The sequence below is a fragment of the Lepidochelys olivacea genome (assembly GCF_965140295.1).
Source record: "Lepidochelys olivacea isolate rLepOli2 genome assembly, chromosome: 4".
NCBI lineage: Eukaryota > Metazoa > Chordata > Testudines > Cheloniidae > Lepidochelys > Lepidochelys olivacea.
In genome coordinates this window covers 499,204-512,540 of record NC_140414.1, presented here as the reverse complement: position 1 = coordinate 512,540, position 13,337 = coordinate 499,204, and the positions used below count along the sequence as shown (strand labels likewise).

Sequence of the window (13,337 nt, the reverse complement as noted above, 5' to 3'; positions counted from 1 at the left end):
GACAATATTCCGATGCTTATAGCCACATCCTGTATGCTCCATAATATTTGTGAAGGGAAGGGTGAAAGCTTCTCTCAGGACTGGACCACTGAGCCTTAGCGCCTGGAGGCTGAATTTGAATAGCCAGAGACCAGGGCTATTAGACGGGCACAGAGCACGGCCATAAGGATCAGGGATGCCTTGAGGCAGCAATTTGAAGCTGAAAGCCACGCATATTTGTTGCTATCCACAGGAGTACAATGCTTCTAATGCTAGGAGGTGTCTGTGATTGGTGGAGAGAAAATGCACTATGGAGGTTTAAGAAAGTTGCCCGTCGCTTTGCAGGGCTCTGTTTGCTTTCAGTTAATGGAATGAAGATTGCTTTCAAACCAAAACCATTCTTTTATTTAAAAACAACCACTGGAGAGAGACCAAAAAAAGAAAAGAAAACAAAAAAAACCCCACATCAGCGCTGTGGGGGATGGGGAAAGGAGGGTCCCATGAGGAGGTGGAGTCCCGGGACCATTAAAGATTTGTGTATGTCCATTTATCATATCCAACCTTATCCTTCGGAGTACAGTGCAGCGGGTATCTGTACTTCGGCAGGAATAAACTGCCGAGGGACGGGTGTGGAGTGCAGTGGGTACTGGGAGTCCACAGGGCTGGACTGTGACGGGGCAGGAGTGGAACGCAGCGGGTACCGACTGGAGCCAGGAGGTTGAGAAGAGTGTGTTGGCGGTATCTGGGGGCACATGGGAAGGAGTTTTGTGACAGCAGGCGCAGGGGAGGGCGGGCATGGAGCTGCTTGGTTTGCAGAGCGAGTAGCACCTGGAGCGTGTCCGCTTGGCAGTCCGTAACGTTTAAGAGCGGCTCCGCGGCTTTGTTCTGGGGCACCGCGCTCTCCTTTCGGTCCCTCTTCTCGCTGTCCGGCCACTCCTGCAATTCTTGTTTGTCGGCTGCAGAGTGCATCATGACATCATGCAGAAAGTTCTCTTTAGTTCTTCACGGCTGCTTTCAAATTCTGCACCGCCATTCAGCCAGTGATAACAGAGAGGGCGGCTGGGCTCCCACGGTCATCTCTGTGAAGCCAAAATGAAACATTTGACAGAAGCAGTCTTGTCTGCAACACACAGACCACTGATTCAGTGATTTAAAACACAGCCACTATGCACATACCTATCACTACCTGGCTGACCCCAGGCAATCACATGAGCCACAAGACCCCCAAAATGGTGAGTAACCACACGGGCAGGGGAAATCACTGTTCCAGGATGGTACAGTACACTGGGCACACAGCTCTTGGGGAGAGCCAGCACTATGGGGGGGGCCTTAAATCATTCCTGTACCCACATTCTCCACAGACTGTGTTCATTATAGAAGATATCTCGCTGCTGAAGGTGAGCAGGGAATCAAGGGAGGGTCTTCTCCAAGACTGTGGCTTCCACCCCGGCCCTTATGTGGCTCACCTGTGTGCAGGAATGGTCTCCACCACCCACCCTGTGACAGCAGAGTGGCATGGGAAAGTTACCCTTAGTGGGGCAAGGAACAAAGGAGCTCTGCCAAAGAACCCGCGGCAGTGGATTTCCCAGTATCTCCATGAGAGTTTCAGGGAGATCTCTGGGGCACATTCCCGTGAAGTGAGGGAGTCAATCAACACCCTGTTCCGCTGCTCAGACTAGGCATGTGGTGGTATGCACATCATACAGACACAAGCCTCCTTTCTGAAACCCCCCTGCCCCCAACAACTCGCTTCAGCGATTCCCAACATCAAAGGCACTTACCAGGGGCCTCCTCTCCTGTTTGCGCTTCACCAACCTCCGACAGCTGTGACTTGCTAGCCTCCTCCGGGAAAGAAAAGAACTCCTGGCTGCATGCATCTCTGACCTCCGAGTCGTCCTCTGCCTCTGGGTCCCTCTCTGCCTCCACATCCTCATCTAAGATTTCCTCCTCCTGTCTTGGTCCACTCTCGACTGGCACGCGAGCCACCGAAGTATCCACAGTGGCCTTTGCAGTGGAGGTGGGGTCACCACCTAGTAACGCGTCCAGCTCTTGGTAGGACCAAGAGCTTATGGCTGCAGCACTGGAGTGGTGGTTTGTTTCCTGTGCTTTGTGGTAGGCGTTCCGTAACTCCTTCACTTAGACCCTGCACTGCAGTGTGTCCCGGTTATGGCCCTTTTCTCTCATGCATTAAGAAATCTGTCCATTGTTATCATAATTCCTATGGCTGGAGCACAGCTGGGACTGGAAAGCCTCCACTCCCCAAATGCTGATGCGGTCCAGCAGCTCAGCATTGCTCCAAGTGGAGGATCGCCTGGTGCACGGAGCATGCATGGTCACCTGGAAAGATGCGCTGAGACCACTGCATGTCTCACCGAGCAAACAGGAAGGGGACTTTCAAAATTCCCAAGGAATTTAAGGGTGGGGTTCATGGTTGGTCACCTGAGGGCAGGGAGTAGAGTTCAAACTGATGACCAGAGAAGTGAGAACAGGGACTGTGGGACACCTCCCGGAGGCCAATCACAGCGCTGTCATCGACCAGGGTGTCTACACTGGCCCCGCAGCAGTGTACCCCCGGAGCAGAAAGCTCTACGCCGCTCGTCAGGGTGGCTTTTTTTTTACAGTGTTTTTTTTAAACTGCAATGTGCAGTTTCTGCGCACAAAGTGGCTTGGCCGTGCGTACACCTCAGACGTTACACTGCAGAAATTAAAAAAGCAAAAGAAACCAAAAAAAGAACCCAGAAAAGCTGCCATCACACATCCGTCACCATTTTATATTTTGACATCTCCTGCCTGACATCTTTGCTTTGCAAACAAGAGACCTGGGGAACTCTGTGGCTGTTACCGTCTAACTGGGTAAAAGGTTACACACCTTGTCTCAAGTAATTTTCCTCCTAACAGAAGATTTATTTTAAAATTTATCAAAATAAATTCCATTTTAAATAGAAATAATTACAGTCTACACTGGGTCTCTATTCTCATACATGCTTTTTCTCTCACATATTCCCCCACTCTAATTCCTTTGGAGTGAGGTTTTAATTTCAGGATTAGCCACCATTTCCGATATAGTAGGAGGGGGCAGGGAGAGAACTACAAGAAAAATCTGAATTATGCTGTAACACTGAAAGTTATCACAGAATCAGCCTCTTACGTTACACTAATTAACTTCACGTTTAATTTCCATGTCGCTGGTAACAACTTATTCAAAGATTACAAAATATAAACCTTTTGGGCAGTTTTCTCTTAATTCCCATTTCCACCCAGTGAGCTCTGTGTGAAGTCACATTCTACAATAACCTAGGAGCCTTCCATTTCTGTGAGTTCATGTCTCCCCGGGTCTTCTCCCGTAAGCGTGGGTGGAAAGGGTCTAAAACTACATAGGAAGGTTGCAGCATGAGAAAAACCACCTGTGCTCTATTTTCACACTTTCTAATCTTTCAAAGTAGTGGGAGGTGGAGAAGTGATACAAATGTGTTAGATTCAAGAGCAAAACTAAGAGACAAAACCACAGCGTCAGGACTCAGCATTCATGGATCCTGCAGTCTGAACTTGGAATCTGATACATTCCCCCATTGGCTACCATCATTTGCCCAGCATGGAAGTGCTTCTTGTCCAACAAGTCAGCCAGACTGGGACCCATAGGCATAGAATTGTTCTGAAGCAATCAGCTGTTTCTCTCTGTGCTTCATGAAGCTTTGGATCCAAATGGTAAAAGACAGTTGAGCCCAATTTAATCACGGCATTCTTTAGGACCGTGATCAATGCCGCTTAACTAGGGAGCAGCATTCTGAAAATAGTTTACCTGGGCCACAGGTCACCATAGCGTCCATCTCTGGGGTGAAAATCAACTACTCGTACCTGCAATTTCTACCTGAGTTCTTGTCAAAACATTGACCTTATTTGGAGTAATTTTACACTTCTCTGGCATAGAATTCTTCACCAACCATACAAGATATCAGTAGCAACAGTGAGGTATAACTCCCCCAAACATGCCCTTTTATTTCTTTAATCTGGTGGCGCAGATTTAAAATAGGGACTAAATTAAGGTGCAGTTTAGAATCCCTGTAAGACATCAAATGTCAGTTAACTATTAAAAATAGGTATATTTCTGCAGCTCTATCACATTCAACATGGATTTCATTTTCTACACATTTGCAGCATCTCCCAGGGGTGAGAGGAACAGAAACATCACTTCCATTTTTCCCATCCCACCTAGCTAGGGATTGTATTTCCCAAATAATAGGCATCATGCATCTGATTTGGAAGGAAATATCTGCAGGAGTCACCTCCTGCAGGGCCTGGGTCACAACTGCTTTGGGAGCCAAATGCATGGGTATTTTGCTTAGTTAAAAGTCATTTACTAGGGAATCCTCTTCCCAGCCCTTTTGAAAATATATTGACCTAACCGATTGAGCAACAGGGGGATTGGGATGGTGATGGGGAATAAGGGAATCCCTCTGACTTACCCTATCTTCTTCTGTTGTTACAGAGGGTGAAATGACATTTTTTCCTATCCCAGCCCTGTTCCTGCTCTTTGTTATAGTTCAATATATTTTAAGTGAGGAAAATGGTGGTAAAAATATCTGCTCTCCAGCACAACCAGAAGCAACATGAGAGCCACTTGAAATGAAACAGGAACTCGATGACTAACAATTGCTTTGAAATGGGGGAACAGTAGAACCGTGATGCTCAGGGTTTCTTTAGACTAGGAAAAGTGATGGAGTTTAGGTCAGGTCAAGGGGAAAGCTAATGCAACCACTGCACCTGGGCTGCATCAGCTCTACAACTGTAATTGTCTTTTTACACCAAGATCTAACTAACTTGAGCAGCCAACGCTATGTACAGTTCTAGTGGATGTAGGGGACAGGTAGTTTTTGCCTCAGTGTAGCTTGTTGGGAATCAAACCTTTGTCCCCCACCTGGAGCAGATGAACATTCCGGGCTGGAGGGCCTTCTATGATGAGATAACTGGCTCTGTGGATATGGGGAAAGTGGTGGAGGTGATATATCTTGACTTTAGCAAAGCTTTTGATATGGTCTCCCACACTATTCTTGCCAGCAAGTTAAAAGAGTATGGATTGAATGAATGGACTGTAAGGTGGAGAGAAAGCTGGCTAGACTGTCGGGCTCAATGGGTAGTGATCAATGTCTAGTCTAGTTGGCTCCATGTCTAGTTGGCAGCTGGTATCAAGCGGAGTGCTCCAGGGGTCAGTCCTGGGGCCGGTTTTGTTCAACATTTGCACCGCTACAGACTAGAGACCTAATGGCTAAGCAGCAGTTCTGCAGAAAAGGACCTGGGGATTACAGTGGATGAGAAGCTGGATATGAGTCAGCAGTGTGCCCTCATTGCCAAGAAAGGCAACGGCATATTGGGCTGTATAATTAGGGGCATTGCCAGCAGATTGAGGGAAGTGATTATTCCCCTCTATTTGGCACTGATGAGGCCAAACCTGGAGTATTGCGTCCAGTTTTGGTCCCCCCCACTACAGAAGGGATGTGCACAAATAGGAGTAAATCCAGCGGAGGGCAACAAAAATGATTAGGGGGCTGGGGCACATGACTTACCAGGAGAGGCTGAGGGAACTGGGGTTATTTAGTCTGCAGAAGAGAAGAGTGAGGGGGGATTTGATAGTAGCCTTCAACTACCTGAAGGGGGGTTCCAAAGAGGATGGAGCTAGGCTGTTCTCAATGGTGGCAGATGACAGAAGAAGAGGCAATGGTCTCAAGTTGCAGTGCGGGAGGTCTAGGTTGGATATTCGGAAACACTATTTCCCCAGGAGGGTGGTGAAGCACTGGAATGTGTTACCTAGGGAGGTGGTGGAATCTCCATCCTTAGAGGTTTTTAAGGTCAGGCTTGACAAAGCCCTGGCTGGGATGTTTTAGTTGGGGATTGGTCCTGCTTTGAGCAGGGGACTGGACTAGATGACCTCCTGAGGTCTCTTCCAACCCTGATATTCTATGATTCTATGACACACACTCATACAACTCAAAAGGAAAGGAGGTAATAGAAAAGATCAGAGCACTGACCCCAAAGAAGGGTGAGCTGCAAACGGCAGAAGCAGGCAACTCCTCTGGGGGAGCTGAGAGACCATGGTGAAGATGCTTCAAAGATCACTATGTGGGAATTAGCAAATGTGATTTTTAAAAAAAAATTTTTTTTTGGCCAGCCCTAGTCAAGGCATTTATTACAGTTCCCTCTTATGTGGATTTTCTGGTGTCTAGTAAGGTTTGAGCTCTGATTGAAGCTTTTCCCACACTCAGAGCATGTGTACGGCATCTCTCCTGTGTGGATTCTACGATGTGATATAAGATTTGAGCTCAGATTGAAGCTTTTCCCACATTCAGAGCATGTGTAGGGTTTCTCTCCTGTGTGGATTCGCTGATGTGTGACAAGCTGTGAGCTCCGACTGAAGCATTTCCCGCACTCAGCGCACGTGTAGGGTTTCTCTCCTGAGTGGATTCTACGATGTCTGAGAAGGTGTGAGTGTCGACTAAAGCTTTTCCCGCACTCAGCGCACATGTAGGGTGTCTCTCCTGTGTGGATTCGCTGATGTGAGATGAGGGTTGAACTATGAGTGAAGTGTTTCCCACACTCAGAGCATCCATAAGGTTTCTCACCTGTGTGGATTCTACGATGTCTGATAAGGTGTGAGTGTCGACTAAAGCTTTTCCCACACTCAGAGCACGTGTAGGGTGTCTCTCCTGTGTGGATTCGCTGATGTGGGATAAGGGTTGAACTATGAGTGAAGTGTTTCCCACACTCAGAGCATCCATAAGGTTTTTCACCTGTGTGGATTCTCCTATGTGAGATAAGGTGTGAGCTCTGACTGAAGCGTTTCCCACACTCAGAGCATCCATAAGGTTTCTCATGCGTGTGGATTCTCCTATGTGTGATAAGGGTATAGCTCTGATTAAAGCTTTTCCCACATTCAGAGCAGGCGTAGGGCCTCTCTCCTGTGTGGATTCGCTGATGTGAGATGAGGGCTGAACCATCAATGAAGTGTTTCCCACACTCAGAGCATCCATAAGGTTTCTCACCCATGTGGATTCTCCAATGTGTGATAAGGGTAGAGCTTCTATTGAAGGTTTTCCCGCACTCAGAGCACATGGAGGGTTTCTCTCCTCTGTGGATTCTCTGATGTATGAAAAGGTCTGAGCCCCCATTGAAGCTTTTCCCACACTCATGGCATGTGTAGCGTGTCTCTTCCAAGTTGATTCCCTCACGTGTAATAAGGTCTGAGTGGCTACTGAAGTTTTCCTTTGGCCTCTGCTGACTCTCACAGGCTTTTGCTTTTTCTGCGAGTGCACAACTCCCGGAATCATTCCCTTTGGATCTTCCTGATAACATTCCATGGGATTCTACTTGCTCAGCATCTTCCTTCTGGGGTTTCTCCTCCTCATTCTCAATCACTATCCCATCACCTGATGGGAGACAGAGAGAATCCAGACATAGGTCACTCCCTGTGCCAGAGAGAAAGGAAATCTCAGAGACAGGAATGGAAAAAGGGATGAACAAACCAAAACGTGTGCAGGAGAGATCAAACCTATCAGGAGCTGCTTTTCCCTAAACCTTTCCCCAGAGGAGAGAGGAAGGGATCAGTTTTGGTCTGCATCTCACCAGAACACTCTGGGGAAAGCGAGATTGGGGAGGGACCTGCTGCCAGTTGTCAGTCAGGATAGGTGGGAAGCCATGAGTGACATCTGCCTAATGATTCCACATCGCAGGGAACAATTCTGAACTTGGAGAGCTCACAAGATCTCTGTAGGGCATCGCAAATGTTTCCTGTATTCATGGACAGTTTCTGAGTTGCTTTAACCAATTCCCTACCTGTGCAGGCAGCTCTCGGGAGCACTTCTTTCTCAGAGCCCTGGAGGTCTGGGACCCAAGGCTCTTCCCCTCGTTCCAGCTGCAAGATCACATCAGGTTGGGAAACTGGAAACCCTACTAAAGGCAAAGAAAACAAGGGAGGTCAGTGGAATTTGTGGGATATTTGTCACAAAGTATATTCCATGGTTTTAAGCCCAGCTCATTTTTAAGCAGTAACATCCCAAGGCCAGCTTTCTTGGTTCAAATTATCAAGAGAGTTATTATTATAAATCATATTCATTATCTTAGTGCCTAAGGACCAACTAACAGTGGGTCCCCATTGTGCTAGGCAAAGTACATACACAGAATAGTAGATGGCCCATGCCCTGAAGAATTTACAATCTAAATAGACAAGACAGACACAGAATGGGGGAAGGGGTAGAACCCACTGTTAGAATGTAGATATATTGAGGCCTGCCTGTAAAGCCTATTCTTTAAGAACTTAGGTGTATTTTTATCACTTACCTAGCTACAGGGGTATAAAAACAAAGAATCAAAATCACAGTCTGCCTGTGTATGGACCTTCTCTCACTAGGATAGTGTTGGGGACACTGGGGATGGCCGCTAGGTAACTCGAGGGAATGGAAGACCATGAGTGTCAATGAAGTCCCATCGCACTAGGCCCAAGTGTCCTTGGCCCCCCCGCCTGGAGGCACTCGCAACAGTCATGCTGGGGATTTCGCAACAATATGTTGCAAAGTCAGACTGTCTGAAACTAAACAAGGCCAGACAGGGCAGATATGGCAGAACAATGCTGAACAAAGCAGCTTTATATATGGTTTAACAGATGGTACAAAGAAAAAGGGAACTAGCTGGTATCTGGCTGGCTATATGGATACTTAGGGCAGCTTGCTATTGGATAAGTATGCTGAAGAAAGGATGTATAAAAGTCTGTGTAACTTCCTGCTCTGGGTACAGGATTTGAGGTGAATAGCTCCCTGTACTATATTGAAGCTTCAAATAAACTTTTCTGCTTCTCCACCCCGTTGTGATTATTGGGTGATGCACACCAGGCAACGAACCTTGCTGTTGCTTGCCTCGGGCACTCTGTGCAGGCAACAGCTTTTGGCGTCCCTGGGTGGGCTCGAGGCTGCTATTTAGCCTTGCCCGGACCCCTCCCGGCGGCCAACGGATTGCAACAACCGACGACCAGCGCGTACCAGTGAGTTCATCGGGGGCCTCGGAGGAGACGCAATTTGATCGACCCCGGAGGGCACAACGGTGCAACGAATTCATATAGTGGAAAAGCAGCTGCGGGCGACGGTGGGGAACCGGTCCCTTGGATAAGATAGGAACCTTTTGAAATCCGGATTGTATGCTCTGTTGGAATCTGGGGACGCCCAGAATTACCCTGTAGGTATGGGGCAGGGACAGAGCTCAGGAGGCAGGGCACAGTGTACGCCCTTAAAGTGTATCCTAGCAAACTGGAAGGTATTTGGTTCGGATCCGATGACTAAGAGTCAATTAAAACGATTCTGTACAGTTGACTGGCCTCAATATCAACTAGAGGACCAGGAGTGGTGGCCACCAGGAGGGTCAATTAATCATAACATGATCCTCCAGTTACTCCTGTTCTGTCAGCGAACAAGGAAATGGAATGAACATATGTATGCACATTTGTTTCTGTCTTTATGTACTCGACCAGATATTTTACAGCAATGTAATTTGACTCTGACTGGTTCGGTAGCAGCTAATGTTAGTCCCCAGACTCCCACCCCCACTGTAATGGCAGAGCCGGTGTCCCCTTCGGCCCCTACACCCACACCTTGTAAGTCCCCAACGGTTGGATTATACCCCTTAATCACCGAAACTAAAGTCGCCCGGTCTGGATCGGACAGGTGTTCGGCCACGATTATGTAGGTCTATACTCATGTGCCCTTTAAACCTGTGGATTTGGCTGCTTTCAAAGCACAGGCAGGGGAGTTTTCCACCAACCCAAGCAGGTTTATTTCAGTTTTTGAGGGGTGTCTTAGCAGCCATAAGCTGGACTGGGATAATTGTAACATCCTCCTGCGAACCTTATTATCTGAGGTTGAAAGACAACAGGTTGTGTCCAAGGCAAGGGACGAGGCACAGAAACGGTACGACCGGGATCGTATTAATGTTCCTGACCTGGATGCACAAGTCCCCCGAGCAGACCCCAGGTGGGATCCAAATGATCTTGGGAATATGACCCGACTTACCTCCTATAAGGAGTTGCTTTTGCATGGACTCCGTCACTCGGCTGTCTGACATAATAATTGGGGAAAACCATATGAAGTAATGCAGGATCTAAAAGAAAACCCAGGGGCCTTTCTACAGCATATTCGGAACACGATTCGGCAGAACACAAATGCAAATCCCAATGATCAGGCAACTGAGTCAATCATTAAGGGAACTTTTACGAGCAGAGCAGCCCCTGATATTAAGAGAAAGTTACAAAAAAAGGAGAATTTAATGGGAATGACCATGGCACATATCTTAGAAACTGCAAAGCAAGCTTATAGTCTGAAAGAAGCAAAGAAGAAGAGAAAGCAAGTGAGACTGATGGTAACAGTTGTACAGGCCGGCACTAAGGGAAGTAGCCGGGGAGGAAGGGGCCATGGACGTGGACGTCCGGGCTCGCAGGAGAGATGACTGGGTCGCAACCAGTGTGCCTTGTGTCGACAAGAGGGACACTGGAAAAATGAGTGCCCAGAGAGGAAAGAAAAGGGGGTGCCTCTATAATGGCAATGGGGAAGCAGGAATAGGGGTGTCAGGGGAGACGGACCACCCTACCCCCGGAACCCCGAGTAAAAATGCGGGTAGGGAGCTCGGAAATAGATTTTTTAGGAGACTCTGGAGCGGCACGAACTGCCGTAAATAGACCCCTGCAGTTGCCAGTAGCAAATTCCCTTACCGTGGTGGAAGCCACAGGCAGGGACACCAAGTGCCCAGCGTATGCCCCAGCGGAATGCGCTTTGGGAAACAGGACTATATCCCAGAAGCTGGTATACCTCCCTGAGTGTCCAACACCTCTGCTGGGATGGGACCTGCTTTGTCGCCTAGGTGCCACCCTGCATTTTACTGAGGATGAAATAACCCTTACCTTACCCCCTGAGAATGCATGGATTATAAGCCTTGCAGTTAAGCCCTCAGCTATGCAAACCCCAGCATGGAGCCGGTGGGAAGACCAGGTGTACCCCCTCGTGTGGGCATCAGGGATCCCAGGAAAGGCCACCCACCAAACCCCCATTACTATTCAGCTCATACCAGGAAAAGGCCCGGTGCAAGTAAAACAGTATCCAATCAAGAGGGAAGCCAGAGAAGGTTTACAGAAAACTAATAGCCCTGACCTGTGCACTTAAACTAATGGAAAAATACGTTATCACATTCGGACTCTGACCCCTGGCTGCCCAGGTACAAGCGGACTGCTTAGTCTGCCAAAAGAATAACCCTCGACCGGGACATCCTGTGCCACCAGCTGCCCTAAAACCCACTCCGGGCCCAGGACGGGTGTGGCAAATAAATTTTACTGAGTTTCCCCGAACCCAAGGATTGAAATATCTCCTCGTCTTAGTAAATCAGTTCAGCAAATGGCCAGAAGCCTTCCCATGCCATAATTGCACTGCCAGAACAGCGGCCCTCAAGTTTGTTAAGGAGATCGTTCCTCGCTTTGAACTCCCCCAGTGGATGGAATCTAACAACGGAACACACTTCACGTCAAAAATCATCCAAAGCATCTCAAATGCCTTACAAATCCCCTAAAAACGCCATACACCGTGGAGACCGCAAGCCAGTGGGGTAGTGGAGCGTACCAATCAGACCCTTCAACAACATCTCTCAAAAGTGTGCCAAGAGGCCTCCCTACGATGGCCTAATGCTTTGCCCCTCGTCCTACTCCATATCCACGTTCTCCCAAAGGGTAAATTAGGGCTTAGTCGCTTTGAAATTATGTTTGAAAGGGCATGGCCTATAAATGGCACCCCAGTTCTGTCAGGGGAATGGAAGTTGGGTAATGGTTTTTTGTCTCAGTATATGTGTTCCCTGTCTGCTGTTCTCTGGTCTCTTCACAGGTATACCAAGGATTCCCAGCCTCTCCCCTTGGACTCTCCCGTACACTCCTTACAGCCCGGTGATTCCGTGCTTGTTCGTACCTGGAAAGACGAGCCTCTCCAGGAAAAGTGGAAAGGACCCTATACCGTCCTGCTGATCTCCCATACGGCGGCAAAGGTCAAGGAACACAAGAACTGGATCCATCACTCTCGTCTGAAGGCAGTACCTGCCCCCTCGTCAGCAAACAGTGGACCGTCCAACCTGCTAACTCCTCATCTAGTAACAATCTCGGGCTAAAGCTACTGTTTAAGAGACACAAATAGCGGGCACCTTAACACCAAAATGGGCCCACCCAGGTACTGGAGACCCTGGGTTGGGAAAACTCTGGTAATAATTAATTGGGTAACATTGTTATTCTCTGTATTGTTATTTCCAAACTGCGCATATCGGGAGCATAACTCCTTTGTTTTGCTTGCGCACCATGTTGCTAATTTAACAAACCAGACTGATTGCTGGGTATGTGCTCCGACTCCACTGTCCCCCAAAACGGAAATGCCCCTTGACATGCTGCCCTTAACCCTAGCAAAATTAGCCGCCACCAAAGAGCAGGAAAGAATGGACTCACCGTTCTGGAACAAGATCTCTTTACAGCAAGCCACCTATCAGGACCAGGAGTATTCAGTTGCAGTACTCACTGAGGGAGTATTTTGTTTCACCCGAAACCAATCTGATCACTATGGGCGTCCTGTGGGAAAGAGCTCCTGTGTTCTTACACAGTGGGCTGATGGGTATTAAATAAAGACCAAAAGGGGAAGGTCAGCAGTGTGGGTGTAATGGTTCCTCCCCTTTTGGGAAAACTCTTACGAATAATCTTACCTCAGAAGAAGGGTTTGGAAATATAACTTGCCATCCAGTTAATATCTCCAATGTAGCAAGCCAATGGTGGGTTTGTAGTGGTCCCTATGGCAAGTGTAATTTAAATGGCACAATTAAAAACACCCCCACGTGTACCCAATCAGGAGAATGGGATGCCCCTAAGTTGAACTGTTTAAAAAAGCAGCTTAAATACCCCAGGAATCCCCTTTAAAAACAGTCCTTATTGGGCCCTACAAGGTCACTATTTTGTATGTGGCCGAAAGGCTTACAAGGTGCTGCCAGCCAACTGGACAGGTAACTGTTATATAGCTCATGGAGTTCCTCATCTGTCAATAACTACCACACTGCCCAAAGGAAAAATCAGAAATGCCCGAAATACCTCTGTTAAGTCATGGAAAAAGACCCTGTGGCAAATAACTGCAGCATTGGAGGGCAATATAAAGAATCCCTTCACAACCGAGAAGCTTGTAGGGTGCTCTGTACTGGGAATAGCGCCACTGTTTACCGGGCCAGCCATGGCAGGCATAGGCCGCTATACTGTAAGGCTGCAAATGGTACTTGAGAAAGTTGCCTTAGAGCTAGAGGACTCGGTTAGTAATTTAGGG

At 47.9% G+C, this 13,337-nt stretch overlaps 1 protein-coding gene across 4 annotated transcripts in view; it reads right to left on the bottom strand.

Moving 5' to 3' along the window:
• Positions 1–361: 361 nt before the first annotated feature.
• The window catches only part of LOC311520002 (uncharacterized protein), a 46,223-nt gene continuing 33,247 nt past the window's right edge, over positions 362–13,337 (bottom strand). The window contains exons 4-6 of one of the 4 annotated variants that reach the window (XM_084627152.1): positions 7,804–7,920; positions 1,761–7,436; positions 362–1,058 (exon numbers count right to left, since the gene is read on the bottom strand). In XM_084627152.1, coding sequence (XP_084483278.1) covers positions 6,145–7,436; positions 7,804–7,920 — 1,409 coding nt within the window. In that variant the 3' untranslated portion in view covers positions 362–1,058; positions 1,761–6,144. Of the gene's footprint in view, positions 7,437–7,803; positions 7,921–13,337 lie in introns of all 4 variants that reach the window. The other 3 variants (XM_084627155.1, XM_084627154.1, XM_084627153.1) reach the window with 3 other exon arrangements.